Raw genomic sequence first — 16676 nt, 5'->3', positions numbered from 1 at the left:
ACTTGTTGCTTCAAAGCAGAAAATAATTGGTTACTCATTAAAGGCAAACTCATTACTCATAGGTACTTTTTAGCAACTACAAATGAAGGTAAACTCATTTGCAGTCAGACCAGAAAAAGAGTATTCCAAAGTATACTGAGTTAATATTTACTCTGTTGATGCAGTAGAAAAACAAACATTCTTGTCTTCCACCATGACCGCCAGTCACATTCAAAGCAAATGTGCGTGATTGGTGTAAGTGAATCGATTTGGTTTTGACCAATAAGGTTTCCTGCTTAGTACCAATGACTGCACATAGCACCCCAGAATTTCAGTCCAAATTGAATGAAGTTTATAAGCTGCGAACAAATAAGAAACGCTTTAATACATGTCATATAGGATACAATTTGATTCATTGTTATGTCTACGTTTTGGTCTACATGTGGTGTTTACTGTACCTTGGCTATAGCATTGGTTAGCACCATTACCTGACAGTAAGACGGTTCCTGGCTGGCTGGGGCTCTTCTGTGTTTTCCCTGTGCTTCCATAGGTTCTCTACATGTTCTCCAAGTTAACCCCACAGTCCCTAAGACATCAATTGTAAATTGTCCATAGGTGTTACTGTGACCATGAGTGGTCTATATCTTTCTGTTGGCCCCACAATACACTGGCAACCTCCCTAGGCTATACCTTGCCCCCACCCCCTCCATTACTTGACGTATTTACTCAGATGCACATATTCGCTTATGTTAGAGGAACAGACATCTGTCTTGTATCCATTTATCTCCAGAGATAATTATGTGGCTATTGTTGCTTGAATGCAGCATCATGAATATTCATTGTTTCTAAAGATAAAATAATCATCAAACTGTGAGGAAGCAAACAGATGCGGATGATTAAAAGGCCTTTTTACGAGCAGCAGGAGAGTCAGACAGCCTTCAGATTGTCCTGAAACAGTGGACAATCTGAGACTCAGTGACCTGTGTAGAGGAAAGTTGGAAGCTAAGTGGTGAGAGTTCCCATTTATTTTTTATATCGAAAGCTGTTTCCTAAACAAGCTCATAAAAATTATGTCCAGTGAGTTTGATGATATCACAGTGCTCCTCAGGAAATTTCAGCCATTGAGTAGTATTATATTTGTGTAGCAGGATGCAGATGTTATAGAATGTCAGGCAAGATTTACTTGCAGTTCAGGTGCTGAAGTCCAGTTAAGAAAGTTCACCTTACGCAACAAAAAATGTGATGATTTACGCAGAGAGACACCATAAAATAATCACTGGATGTGTTTATAAATGAGTGAGCTTGTTTTAAATGAGATATTGTTTGACTTAATGATTTGTATGCAATTAGCCATTCAGAATCAGCTAAGGTGAAGCATGAAAGGTCACTGAATCACCAGCTTCATCTGGTGCTTAATGAGTTAATCAGAGTTATTGGAGAAGACAGCAGCCTGACTTTCACACTCAATTGGCATTTAATTTCATTCATGCAGTGTGACACGCCCATGTCTTACACCAGGAAGCCCCCCCCCTTCCCTTTTTCATTGAAATCAATCAGTGCAAGGTGCCAAATTTGCCCCTTAACCAGCAAACATGTCCATCTCTGTTCTTGCAATAACTTGCACAGAGCTGGAATGTAGCTGCCTGTCTCTATTCTAATCTCACATAAACTGTGGTAGTATTTAATATGCTCTGAAATGTGAAATTTTGTAATTTTGTAACAGGGCTTAATGACATAATGAGAGAAAGATTTAATGTTTAAGCTAATTAGATAATTGAAGAAAATTGTTTTTTCTTAAAACCAGACAACACTCCATTGTACTTCTTTATATAATTGATTAAAGTGACCCATAAGGAGAATTAACTTGCATACTTTAAGTCACTGAATTACCTTCAAACATCACCCTTCAGAAACATCAGTTTCCCCTTTTTCTAATCCTGAAATTGCCACTCATGTCAACTCTGAAGATCCAGGTACAAACATGTTTAGTTTAGCAAATCCAGCCTCTTGGCAACTTGGTATTCTGGGGTGCAGACACTATTCTCTCACATCTGAAAGATATACATTTCCTCCTGTTTTCTTTTCTTTCTTTTTTAGGTTCAACAAAATAAGTGAGTTTGAATTTGATTAAGGGACATAAGGACATAGTTGATTGAATTACCAACAAAGGAAGAACCAACGTCTATGGCTTTGAACACGATTTCATCAGTTTGAATCTTGTATACATTCTGTACACAACAACCCAAGGCTTCTTTTCTGCAATTCTTGTGTTTGGAAGAAAAAGCAGGATGTCACAGGAAAAGAGCAGTTGTGCTCAGTAAACCCTCCCTTGGTAAATAGAGGTTCAAAGGGGTATATTTTCATTACCCTAGGTTCAGAGCTACAGCCTCTCTTCTGTCGACAGCTGGACCAAAAGGTTACAGAGGCTTGGTCGGGTGGCAGTAATTAGAGATCCACGACAAGCTCCTTAAAGAAATTGATCTGTATTTGGAATCAGAGCCATACACCAAAGAATTTATCTTTAAATTGCCAATACTGAACTGAATTGAGCTGTATGTTTATCTATTTCTATACTGAATGCTTTTCTCTTACAGCAAAAATCCCATCAGACCATTCGAGGTTTTACCCAGATTTTCTTGCGTTGCTGCAAGCTTCTTAAAGGGTTGCTTAGAGGTTATGTTTGCCAAGTAAATTGTAAGTTTATTTTTTGGGAATTCAAGGCAGATGTTGTGTTTAGATAATCATTGCTTAGTAGCTGCAATGCTCTTAGTTTTTACATTACAGTGATCACTGGGAGTTCTCTGTTACTTGGATTTTTCTGATTTAAGATAAGATTAAAGTAATGGGACAAGGGAGGAAGATGTGTGAAGACAAACTCATTGAGTGTCTGACTTTAGCTGTTCTCCAAGTTGCAACCTAAGCTTTCCTGACATTCCAGAACATACTTGTGTGGTCCCAGAACAATTTAGAAATCATTAGTTGAAAACATTATTGACCTCCTGTAAGCCCTGCATTGTTGATTTGAATGTTTCTATCTCAGGGGAGAGCTCCAGGGAGCTCCAAGGTGGGTTATGGTCAGGTCTCAAATCTCTCAGCTATGTTCATTGCAAAATCTGGATCTTTGATCAGTCTTAATAGCAGTGTCTGGATCTGGTAAAGCAAAGCTGTCTTCCAATCTGGCTCGTCACAGATCAAACTGTAATTTTCTCCAAATATCCAGCTGTCCAGCACACAGATGTGACTACAAAGCAGCCTGAAGCTGCCATCCACAGCTGTGAGACAAAGTTTAAAAAAGACCTAATTCATCTGTCATTGCCTTTTTTTCTTCTTCTTCTTTAGCCAGAAGGGGACGGTACTTCTGTCTCCTAGTGTTCCACATTTCACAGCTCTGCTTTGTTTTCTTTCTTTTTTCAACTATCAGTCCATCCTCTTTACAATAATTAGCTTTGATATTAATTATGTGTGTGACAGCTAACAAGGAAATTCAGGTTGATGAGGGGCATCGTTGTATAATGCAGCACATGACAGCAATTTTAAGACAGAGAGAAGCTTGTACACTGTTGTAACTTGTGCAAAACTAGAATGATTTAGAAATTGTCTGTTTGAATTAGGCAACAGTGAGTAACTACAGACTTCATAAATGATAAAGAACAATAATGAGGTTGAGTGAATTTATTCTTCACTTAATGGCTGATTTTTATGCTGATATCATGTCTAAATCCAGGCTCAGACACAGAATTCCAGAGGGTCAGCACAAATAGATGGCCGTAGTAGAAACACTGACACTCAATCTTTCTTTTTCTAAATGCCAAACACAAGTGCGTGCACTAATTAGAGGCTCCAAGAAATCATTGAGGGGCGTGGAAGCATTGTAATCTGAGGAGAGGCCGTTGTGTGGTGGCTAGTGCTAGATGGGACCAAAGCCTGAGGGGTTGAAAGACTTCAGTTTAGGTTTGGTGTGTCTGCCAGTGGTGTGCAGTCATAACATGAGCTTGCACACTCCTGTGCATTCACTGTCATTAACAGCCTGCAGCTGTGGCTTTGGAAAAACTTATCACGATTTGTAATCATTTCTCAGATAACACTGTGCATTGCGCTAAGGGTATCTTTCACAGCCATCGGTGGCTTGAGGACTTAATAATATAACTTTAGTGTTTTTTAGCATAGGCTATTTTTATGCATTCTGAGAGATACTACTTTGTATAATAATTGTTATCTACCAACTACCAACTATATATACCAACTATAAAAAAATCGAGGCGAACGTGGCTCAAGAGTTGGCAGTTCGTCTTGTAATCGGAAAGTTGCCGGTTCTAGCCCCCAGCTCTGACAGTCTCGGTCGTGTGGCCTTGGGCAAGACACTTCCTCTGTTGCCTACTGGTGGCGCCAGTGTCCGGCAGCCTCGCCTCTGTGGCTACAATGTAGCTTGCCATCACCAGTGTGTGAATGTGTGGATGACTGAATGTAGTGTAAAGCGCTTTGGGGTCCATAGGGACTAAGTAAAGCGCTATATATATGTATATATATATATATATATATATATATATATATATATATATATATACACACAAATACAGGCCATTTAACATTTAATAGCGTAAAGCTTACATTTTAATTGTTCATTTTTGCAGTGCACTGCTTTTAGCAAATCATATACCAGTAATTTATAGCAGCACATACTTTGTATCATTTACTTAAAATAATACAAGGAAAACAACATGAACCAAATTTTACTTTTAATTGTAGTAAATGAAAATTTAAATATCCTTTCTATTTAGGGTTTTAGGTAGACACAGACCTGGTATGAAATGGGACTTCTGATATAATCTTTAAATGTTCTACAGCAGGTGTGAACAGATGTTGTTCATCTCCTCTTAGTCAAGTTGATCTTGTGGCTAAAGGAGGACCACCATTCATTCAAATCTAGAAGGTAAATGCTCTGAGGTCATCAACCATGACTTTTCTGACTTCCATGTAGGTAGTTTCATGAAAAAGGAATGTTTCAATGCAGGGGATCAACAGTATCACATTAATACATTAACGCTGAAGAAAACCATGTGGTTCAGGCCTTTAGTGCAAGGACTGATTCCATATCTTTTGACCTATAACTCCCTCACTTAAAATGTTTTTACAGGTAGTAGTTTTCCCCTTCATAATGATAGAACTGGATGCTTAAAAGGTTTGAAAAGTGAAACGGACGCGAGCATATGTTTGGCAAATCCTTTCCTCCCTTTGTTGGTGTAAAAACATTGAAAGGAAAAAGATTTTCTGAGTAGCATGTTATAAGTTTCCCAAATTAATCATTGCAAGTCCAATAAACTGTCTTATCCTCTTGTGTCCTTTGGGATCAGCGTGTAAATTACACCTGGAATCACACAGACTGCCCTTTTCAGCATACAAACCCATAGTCTTCTGTGCATTTATAGGTACATCCAAAGGGGATTTTGTTTTGTCTTTTTTCTCAGATATGATTAAAAAATGCAAAAAATTATCAATTAAGTATCTGCAGTGGGATCTATTCTAAGGACTTATAGATGTGCTTATTCAGTCTAGTTAGGCTGTCAGTCAAACTTGCATTAACTTGACATCTATGTGGGCTAAAAATATAAATAACATCAATGATATTTATAGATGATATCTACAATTGTATATATCAAACAATGATAAGCTGAGTAAATGCAAAATGCAGTTTTAAAATGATTTTTAAAGTGATCCAAACCTACTTGGCCCCATTTGAAAAAGTAATTGCCCCCCAAACCAAACAACTAGTTGTACCAAGCTCGGCAGCAAGTTCTTGGATTTCTTGAGATGTTGTTTTGATTCTTTTGTTACCTCGTGGTTGAGTCGTTGATGAACTCCTCGAGTAATTTGGGTGGGCTGGCCACTATTTGGCCACTATTACACTGAGTTTTCTCAATTTGTAGATGATGGCTCTCACTGTGGTCCCAAAGCCTTAAAAATGTCTTTGTACACCTTTCCAGACTGACATCTTTTCTCAAGTTTCTTTAAATTGTGGGATAATGTTTGATTATGATTTTTTGGGGGGGGGTGTTGTGAAATTGAACTCAGATTTGCAAAAAATGTGGTTAGTCACAGATAATTCATGATTTGAAAGGCAGGGGGCAAATACTTTTTTACACAGGAGCAGAAACTTTAAAATAGCTTTTTTCCCTTAATTAATGAAATCTGTTTTTGTTTTGTTTGTTTTTCTTTTTGGTTTCTTTTATGTTTTACACTTATATAAATTGTTGAGGTGACTTTTAATAACACATTTAAAACTTTGTATGATATATGATGACATATCCAAAAGATCAAAGGTCAGAGTTATTGTGACTTCAATTCAATCCAATTCAATTTTATTTTATTTATATAAAATCACAACAAAAGTCGCCTCAAGGCGCTTCATATGCATCCTATTCTTGTAAACATGACATACCTGGAAGATATTTCCCTATATTGAGCCACAGCCAGCTTCTTGGGAGAAACCTGTCCGAGTATATCAGGGGTCAAAATGTCATATAAAAAAAGAAAGCTTTCACTTGACACATTATCTCATATCTTTGTGGAGAAATTTGGGCCCACTCTTCTTTATAATGTTGCTTTACTTCGGTGAGGTTTTCGTCTAAGCAAAGTTCCCTTAAGTTCCCAAATCTTGAAGCGATTCTGTTTCTATTAGTGAAAAAAAAAAAAAACAAGTCTAAATGATCACCCCTGCACCATTGTGCTTTACAGTTGGGATCAGGTGTTTATGTAAAAATGTTGTGTGAATGCTCCAAATCAGCAAACTACTAAAAACTCTGAATTTATAGAGGTGGTCATACTTACTGATGATCAGTTAATCACGTGCATTTGATCAGCAGCACATTTATGCTACTTACCCTCTTAATTCACATCAAATACCTGTGAGCGATACTTTTTGATTTGCAAAGTAATGCATTGAACCCTGTGCAAAACTGCCCTTTTCACAAAACTAAAATGTTATTTTATCAGAAGAACAAAATGGGAATCCAAACATGCTTCATATTTAGCAGAACACTAGATAATGACACAAATCTTAAAGCTGTTCAAACTTTTTAGATCACGTTTCAGCTTCCAGGCTTTAGAAATTGTTGCTTTTGTTAATTCTAGATTTACAAATGTGGTTTTAAAAATGTTTTGTTTTTACACAAAAGGTGCAACTGCAAGTTTCTTCAACTTTTGCGGTATTCTTTTCAAACCTGCTATGCTTCCTCTTCTGCCCAACATGCAGAAGCTATGTCTGGCAGATTAAAGGGTTCCGCAGAGCCAAATTATTTTTTAATGGTATGAAAGTTTCTCGTGGCATGTTTCAGCTCCTTTTTTCTGGCTGGCTGACTGTAAACCCAAATGCAATAAATATCCTAAGCAGGTCGGGAATTTACTGCACCTGTAGTAACCACTGCACTAATTTAATAAGCAACAGATGTTGGACTGATTGCATTGAAGCTGGAACACATGCAGTAAAAGAAGGGAATTCTTTGTTAGGTACAGTTTCATCAAAAATGCTGCAGCTCTGTTGCACAGAGGCTCCTCATTCATTTTGATCAATAAGTAACAGAGCTGAAATTTGGATTTAGTATCATAGTGACTCAGCTGTCGATTACCAGGCAGGAAATAGCTGTCCTGAGTGGTTCTCTGTGATCTATGCGAGGCTGAGAAAGTATTGGGCCAATCTTTTACCAGCTTTGGTCAAAATTATAAAATCATTTAATTAAGGTGCTGAAAATACATTCATACTGATTTATTGTGAATTTATTCAGTTAATTTATCAACTGTTAAAACAGCAAAAAAAAAAACCCAGTATTTCCTTTAAAACTGTTTATGTAAAACCCCACATGAGAAACACATGAATTGCTTTCTCAGGTTTGAATAGCGGCTTGCTAGGCCAAAATTATGTCTGCTACTGTACTATAAGCAATACTACTGCCAGATAAACTCCTAAGCTAAGGATTAATTTAATGAGATACAGTAATTTTAGAATGTGAAGAAAGATGAATTCAGTGAACCTAACAAAAGCCAGGATAAATGATTTTCATTCTTCCATCTGGTTGTTTATGAGAAACATGCAGCAGCTTGGACAAAGGAGCCATTATCATTAGTTAATCTTAGCTTAAAGCTATATTTCATTTAATAAAGCATCTGGGTTTAAATGCAAGTGTGTGCTTGTATATGGGTGCATATGTGTGTGCATGGAGCTTTTGAGCACTTTTACTGTATAACTGTTACGGCCCCATTATTTGTTAAGATGTGTGTTATAAATCCTGTTATAAGAGTAGTATATATTTCACTATTTTCATATTTCTTTCCTTGTGTCTACTAATCTAAGTGTTCACACAATCATCGTTTTCTGTATGGGCATTTCAGTTTTCCTTTGGCAGCGGAAAGGTTAATGTTTAGCAGCATGAATGGTTCACCCACTAATGTGTGAACAAAGCACAATGGCTGCAGTGTATAGGCTCCTATTTATTCAGAGTCACTTCCTCCCTTAATAGTTGACTCTACTTTACTCACAGAGAAAAAAGTAGGTCAAGGAAAAGTCATGTTTGAGGTAATTCACTCTAGGGGACCACATCTCTGATCATTAGATGACATTGGTTAACCCTGAGTGTGAGGTCATTTTCAAGTCAAAGTTACACCCAGAACATGGCCTGAGTGTTAGCGTGCCTGTGCATATTACAGTGCACTGAGGATAAATTACAGAGGGAGGCTATCAATGAGAAGGCTGAAAAGGAAAAAGCATGAAAAGACAGTGTTTATATGAAAGAAGGAGGCTGTTTTTTCACCATGTGGATTCGACTTTAATCAGATGTTGGTTCTCAGGTGATGTACTCTCACTTTTAAGGACTCTCTGCTTTGATGCAAGTGCATAAAAGATCCACAAAGAAGAAACACTCTGATAATTCATTCTTCAGCTTCACGGTAAAATACCTGAACCAAAGAGGAATGCGAACACATTGTTCATCCACCTTCTGCAGTTACTTGTGATGGGTGTGTAAGGATGAGAGAGGATGTTTGCAGAGGTTCTGGATTAACTATGATTTCATCCATGAAGATGTCTGGAATACCTATGATAACATATTTCATCATTTTTAGGAAAGAGTACCTAGAAAAATTATTTTCTCTGTTAACAATTTTTCAATTTTTTGCATTTTTGCACTTAAATTACCAGATCATCAAATTTTAATGTTAGACAAGTGGGGCCTGTTAGTGTGTAGATGTTGTTTTGGCTTCTTTTGTGGCCTCCTGGATAAGTTGTTGATGTGCTCTTGGTTTAATTTAGCCACACTAACCACAATAGGGATGGGAATTTCAATAGTTCAGTAGTTCAGTCCCTTGGAACTGTTAGTCAGCTTGGTTCCACTTGCACTTGTGCTACAATCAACTGATTTCAGTTCCTTTGTTGGAGGAGGAAAATAAATGCTGTCTACAGCGTGGATATGGACATTACTTTTGTTTTTATTGCACAAAAGGAGAAGAGCAAAATGGTAAATTGGAAACAGATCTGGACAGAAGCAATTACATTATGTCAACTCTTTGCAAACAGTTGCATAGATAGCATGCTAACACTAAGCTAGCCCCAGCCCAACAGCCAGACCCTGAACTTCAACAGGTAACAAACAGAGCGGTCAGGCTGCAGCCTTTGTTTCTACTTGTTCATGTTTCTAAAGTAAAATCACAGGGCTGATTGCTTTTAAAGTCCCTTTGTGCTGGTTTTCATCTTTTCTTTGTATTGTCGAGTTTGTGTTTATACTTGCATACTTAGATAAAGATCATATTTGTCTTCATTAGGACAGGGATTTGTGTTGGTGTGTGGGACGATAGCCTATAGGTTCATATCATTAAATGGTAATCATGAGACAATGTGTTTCAGGTCTTTTTACAGAGAAATGCGAGGAATGTAACGAGTAGTGTAACAAATTAATTTCTCCTGGGAGTAATTAAGTAACGTGCTTCATTTAAGAAATTTTTTCTGTGTAATGTGTAATACATTATTTTTTGAGTCATGTCCACAACATTGATCACAACAAAGAGGGGAAACACCTCCAACATATATAAACATTTGAGCATGCAATTTATTTGCATGACTGTAATGTCTTTGGTATGCTGCTTTGGCGATGGTGGTGATTCAAAGTGAAGCCAATGATACCCATTGAGAATTGATATTGATCGATTTGAAATGATAAATAATATCGATAATAGAAACAGAATCACTAAATCGCTTATCCATTCCCCTCGCTATTTACCACTATTCCAATTTGTGGGTAATGGCTTCCACTCTGCTTCACTGGAGTCTTCCTTGTAATGCTTTCCAGACTAATGTCAATGACTGTTTCTCAGCTGTTTTCTTAGATTATAGCATTCATGTTTCTTTTTGAGATCTTTTAGCCTACTTCACTTTATAAGACAGGTTCCAAGTGTTTTCTTGATTCAGCATGTCTGGCAATAATCCGATTTGGGTGTGGCAAGTGAAATTGAACTCAACTATCCAAATGTGCTGCTTAATCACAGTTAATTTTATGATTTCACAAGGAGAAGCAATTACTTTTTTAGTCAGGGCCAGATAGAGTTGGGTTGTTTTTTGTCTATAATACATAAAATTAACAATTAAAAATACCAAATGGACCAAATGAACCTCACTGTAATGGGGATGTAATTAAAAGATGTCATTATGATTTAATAGCATGAAAGCTATCTCCTTATTTCCTCTTGACTCAGCAAGTGGATAGAAAAAGAATCAATCTCACACAATGTGATAAATAAACCATAGTCTAAAAATTAAAGATTGAATTATTTATTTTGAAGCTTGTTGTTAATAAACATGTGTAGTCCTGATGCAGAAGATAAGACTTTTATTTCAATAATGCTTGTTGAAATGCCTGCTTTTGCAAGAACTGCATGTGCAGTTTTGCAAGGAGTAGGATCAACCCTGAAAGTTGGCCCTGGTTGGATGAGACAATTTGTACTTGAGGGTATACTCTTCACATAGTTATGAAAGAGCCTGTTCATTGAGAATTCATGCCTGGGCTTTGTTTTTCTTTGCATCTGGCATATAGTCATTCAGTTTTTCCCACCTGGCACACAATCAAACCGAAATGAAGACATCAAAGTGGTAATTGCAATGTGAAGTAATTTTTTTTTCCCTAAAAGTGTCTTTTTTTTCTTTTCTAATATGCATATTCTGTCTGATAAATGGAATCAGAGCAGATGCAAGTGGAGAAGAACAAAATGTAATCAAGTTATACCTAATAAATAGATAAATACATTCAGGACTGTGTGCCTTTCTTCACCAATCAGAACCCTTTTCTTTTGTAATGCCCATGTTGCTTTATAAACGTGAGCCAAGCAAGCTATAATACATGACAAAGATGCACACATCTAGTATATATAAATCAAGTCCGAGTCAGTGAGTGTTTCTAAACTTTATGTGTACTGTATGTTAAAACAGCCAATTCAGCTAGCAGACTAGCTTCTAAACTTCTCATTGTAAATCACGTATAAAACTTGACATCAAGAGCAACAAGGGCGTGAACACTATGTTTGCTTAAAGTTACTGACTTTAAATTTTCAAAATTGAAACTGCTTGTTAAGAAGTCACAGCTGAATTTGGTTTCTCTTACCTACTTTCAGTGACCACTCCTTCAGAGAGATTTATTATCCTTGGAACCATTCAGAGAAACTCAGTTGCTGTGGAGCTGTTTTCTGACATTATACAGGGTGAAAACATGGCATAAACCTAGCCTGTCTATGTTTTTGTAATGCAAATAACCTCACAATGAATCAGGCAACTGAGTATGAATCACATCCTTAGTCAAATTTATGGCAAAATAAAGAGTAGTCAAGCTTTAAACATAAAATTGTTCGTATTGCACGGGGGAAATGGTTACTCATCCATTTAATGGACTACCAAACATCCAGCAGCACACTCCTTCTCCTGAACACATTACGCCCCTGCTGCTTCATCTGATGGTTAAATGCATTGGATTGTTTTATGAATACTGAATGTTCATCAGTGGTACAAAAATAAATACCATGCTGGGGATGGTATCAATTTATCATTGTAAACTTTGACAGAAAGTCATCAAAATTTCAGCACAGTACGTTAATGCTAATTGGAATACACCGAGTGAGTGTTTATATTAGTAAATTGTTCTGCTGACAATTTATGTAATGCAAAACAAAATATTTCAGTGTTGACACAAGCTTAAACCTTTATCATAGAAAATGGGGCTTTGCTTAAAGGAACCTTTTTCCTGAAGCCAGATTATATGTTGTTCACTTAAATATAGCTACAGCATTACAGCGTTTTGTGCCAATTTCAATAGCGTCTCTGCATTCAATGAATGCGCCTGGGGAAAACAGCTAACCTGGCTTCTTTAAAAAGTGCATTTCCCTCAGAGAGAAGCAGACTAAAAGATTGTGTATGTGTGATTTTACAGCAAAGACAAAACAATCATCCTCTTTTAATACCTTTGACATACTTTAACATTGGTTAAAGTTGTTGTTTTTCAGTTATAATTAATACTTAGGTATTTTAGTAAGTGTAATGAGTAATAAACAGTATAAATAAGCATAAATTATATACAGATATAATTATTAATACTACACTAGTAGACATATATAATGTAAAATATATATATTATAGTAATTTTAATGTGTTTAATTGTGCAGATGGCTTCTCGTGTATTTATGTTATTTATATTTAATTATATTTTACTAAATGGCTTTAAAATGGCCCTGCAGTCAGCATGGTTTCAGGGTGTTGTCTTGCAATGATTGTGAGGCTCAGGTGGAAGCATCTTGGCAATTTTTCATGTCAAGGTGACAGGATCTGTGCAGTCTGGGTCTGAGTGACAAGCATAGTCATTGTGTTGTCATTGTCATTAAAACCCTGTAGCCACTAGTTCCAGTTGGATTATTGGGTTTGGTCAAAACAGTTTCTTGAATTCTACAAAGAATCATAACAATACAATTAAATCCAATTACATGCACTCACAAATGATAATAAAAAATAAAAGAGTATGATTGTATGATTGATTGAATTTTTCTTTGGAGACTGCTTTTGTGTTTACTCCAGTATCAGGTAAATCTGTCAGTTAAATTTTTAACTTCTTTGATTGGTTACCTTCATGTTATCTCATTTCCTACTTTTTTTTTAAAATCTCAAACTCAATTTTTAATCCATGCAACCAGGTAACTTGGTCTGGGTTGCAGAGGGCAGGGCTGGCTCTACACAACTTAATCAGCTCTTCCACAGGAACACTTTGGGAATGCCTGTTCCCAAGCCAGCTGAGAGATGTGATCTCTTCAGTATGTCCTGGGTCTTTCACAGGGGCGCCTTCCAGGGGAACATCCAAATCACCTTAAATATCAGGAGTTCATGAGGCATCAGTTAGATGCCCAACCACCTCAACTGGTTCCTTTCGATGTGGAGGACTAGTGGCTCCCAAATGACCAATTTCCTCAGCCTATCTCTAAGGCTGAGCCCAGACACTCTTTGGAGGAAATGTTCATTTCCACTGCTTGTATTTGCAGTCTAACTGTTTCAGTCACTAACTAAAGTTCATTACCAGGTGAGGGTAGGAACACCAAGAGACCAGTTTACCCTGGGGTGGGTGCTTGAGGGCCCACCAACCGTAGGAGGACAATCACATAATGATTTGCCTGACGAAACAGTGAGCGCTTATTTTGTCTCACTTCTTGTGGTAAACATCTCACTATTTTAAACTACATAATAATCTTTAATTGTGGCAGACATGTTCATGTTTTAGTTTATAACCTTAAGTCTTTTTCAAACCAAGCTCTTGTCAATTAAAATGCAATAAAATGAGTATCCCTATTGGTAGTCAAGGACCAGTTAGGCATTATAATCTGATTTACATATTAAGCTATTACATGGTCTGTGCATTCTTTTTTCTGTTTTAGGAGTGCAAGATTCTAACCAGGAGAAAGTTATAACAGTGTCTGGAGAGGGAATGATCCACAGCCCAGACTTCCCGCACACTTATCCGAGGAATACAGTGTTAGTCTGGAGACTAGTCGCCAGCAGCAACATGAGGATCCAGCTTACCTTTGATGAGAGATTTGGGCTAGAGGACCCTGAAGATGGAATATGCAAGTAAGGCCATGCATTTGAAAAAATATACATATAAAAAAAATTAATGCAACATAAAATTATTTTGTTTCGGTGTGTTTTCTGACCTCACTTTATTTAACAAAGGGGCCATCCTCCCAGAAAGTATTTTAATATTACTTCAATGAAATGTAATTACATAACAATTCTTTTTTTTTTTTCAAATAAGATATTGTATTATATTAGTCTTATAGAAAAATATAACCATCATCAGCACTTCTGAAGCCTCTGCATCAGAAGTAATATACATTGTCCTTTATAGAGCACTTTCTCTGCTTGCTTGTCTTAATGAGATCATATAGGAGCTTTCCCAGTTGACATGCTAGATGCATGTTGGTCTGAAGTAAAGACATGTCCCATCTGTGTTTTAATCCATATTTGAAAATCAGTCAGAGTGTGGCCATTTGTAAAACTGCCTTTAGTCTGCCAGAGTGTGAATATTGAAAACCCAGTTATTTGTTACACCCAGGAAAGGCATGGATTAGCATTGGTTTTTAGTACATATATATATTTGATGCATGGATCAGCTCATAGAACAGCTTGAAAGATGCATGCCACACCCTCTGCATAGCAGCACAGACACAAAAACACATGCAGTACATTCTATAATTTATTGAGCATTCGGCTTTCAATTACTACTTTGATTTTCCCGTGTTGCCATTCATTTTAAAATAGGATCCTAAGCCCCACCGATCGATTTACCCATTTACGCATTGCACTTTATGCTCAGTACCTTTCTGCCAATATATCACAACTGGCTGGTTAGCATGATGGAGCTCAATCTGGGGAAGATTCTGGGGGAGGGTAACTTCACTAGTCATTCCTGGAGAGCCCCCTAATGGATAAAAATGTGAATGACCGCTGTACTTCTCTACAGAGCTGACAAGGTGTAGATAGCATTGCGTAGCTGAAAAAGCAGGCTGTGGACATGAATGAGTAAACCCTGTTCCATGAAATTCAACTCCATCAATTAATGAGGTGTTTGTGATGTTGGCTCTGATGTTGGTCTAGTGTTTATATATGTTGTTTCTAGCTAATTTAATTGTCTTAAGTGCTGTATAGTTTTGCCAGCCAGCATTTATGCTTCTGGTGCAAATAAAAAAATCTGTCTTTATGGGCAGCTGATTGAAAAACTAAAAATTCTGTGTGTGACTGGAGGTAATTTGAGCGCCTTAGCTCACCTGCCATGGACCAGGTGCCTGTTGACGAATGAGGTTAATGTTGCTGTCAAAACTCTGCGAGGGAAAGTTGCACAGTAGGGCAGGGTGCTGACTGACAACTTTTGTGTTGTACTGCCCTTACAAGACTGCACTAGTCAGCACCCTCAAAGAAAGGGGCAAAGACGATAAAAACATCCTTTTCCAGGGTCATGCAAGTCATTTTCACATCCACTGCTCCAGCTCCAGCATTTTTGTATCTTTGTCCAACCCTTCTCAAGCCCCCAACAAAGCCCAACAGGTTTTGCTCAGATCCCAAGATACATACTTTTGCCAGGGTTGGCAGACAGATGAGTGGTGCATGCAATCACACGCAGAATCCCAAACCTGCCTGCTTTTCTCTTACACTCACTCTCTTTTTTCCCCTCTATCAAACACAAACACTTTGTTCCCCCCACACATATACACACTCACACACACAAGCCTCTGGCCTAGTCTGCTACTTTATCTTTTATGTGTGTTTAAAAATTAATTCCCCAAAACTTCCTCTTAGACCTCCATTTCTCTGGTTGTTATAACAAAGAAAATCACATGCAATGCTGCCGATACTCTGTTATGTCACTGTGTAACGTGACGCGGATTAACAAGAGTCTAATCTCCTGTCCACTAATTCACATCAATGTGGCTAAAACAAACAACAGTGGGAGATGTGTTTGGCTCTGGTAACAACCCTGGAGTGAGAACTCTTTGCTATGATGAGAGGGAATAGCCGGGATGCTCATCTGTTATTCTGTTTTTTCTGTGGCACGATGAAAAGCATTCTTACCAAATCCACTGGAGGAGAGGCATATTGGAGAGGGATTGGTCTTGCTGCTGGTTGGCATGGCAGCAGATTCGTGCTTGACGACTCCCAGACAGGAGTGTTCTGAGAAAGGCATTTATGCTCTCCAGTCTGAAAAGAGCGGACTAAAAAGACAGTGTTTGTGTTGCTAATCTGCGTCATCTCTGTGGCAGATATTGTATCTATTAATAATGTACAAGAAGGAAAACTATGTAGCAAGAAAGCTTTGTGAATATTAAACACAGTTTCTTTGCTGGGTACTGAAAGGTTCTCCTTTCTCCACTGCAACATGTAAAAGGTCGCTTTTTTATTTTCATCCTGCTCACTGTGAGTATGTCGCCTTATTTGTAAATCTGAGAAACCACTGTTGAACATGGTGATTCTGAACACATGTCGACGTGTAATGATCAGGGTATTCTGCATTATTGATGAGCCATCTGTCAAAGCCCTGCAGCAGTCTAAAAGATGACTTTTAGAGAAGAAAGCTTCTCGATTCACTGACCTCCAACGAGGACAACAGGGATGAGCTAAAGTGATGTTTTGTCCTTTT

At 37.5% G+C, this 16676-nt stretch overlaps 1 protein-coding gene across 1 annotated transcript in view; it reads left to right on the top strand.

Annotated features, from left to right (window-relative positions):
- pdgfc (platelet derived growth factor c) overlaps positions 1-16676 on the top strand; it is a 48956-nt gene that overhangs the window by 13872 nt on the left and 18408 nt on the right. Inside the window, exon 2 of the mRNA XM_040010354.1 lies at positions 13921-14113. Coding sequence (XP_039866288.1) covers positions 13921-14113 — 193 coding nt within the window. The remainder of the gene's footprint in view (positions 1-13920; positions 14114-16676) is intronic.

This window comes from Simochromis diagramma, unplaced genomic scaffold (genome assembly GCF_900408965.1).
Source record: "Simochromis diagramma unplaced genomic scaffold, fSimDia1.1 OVJJ01000585.1, whole genome shotgun sequence".
Lineage (NCBI taxonomy): Eukaryota > Metazoa > Chordata > Actinopteri > Cichliformes > Cichlidae > Simochromis > Simochromis diagramma.
Note: the sequence above shows the minus strand (reverse complement) of the source record. Positions and strands in the feature narration are given on the sequence as shown.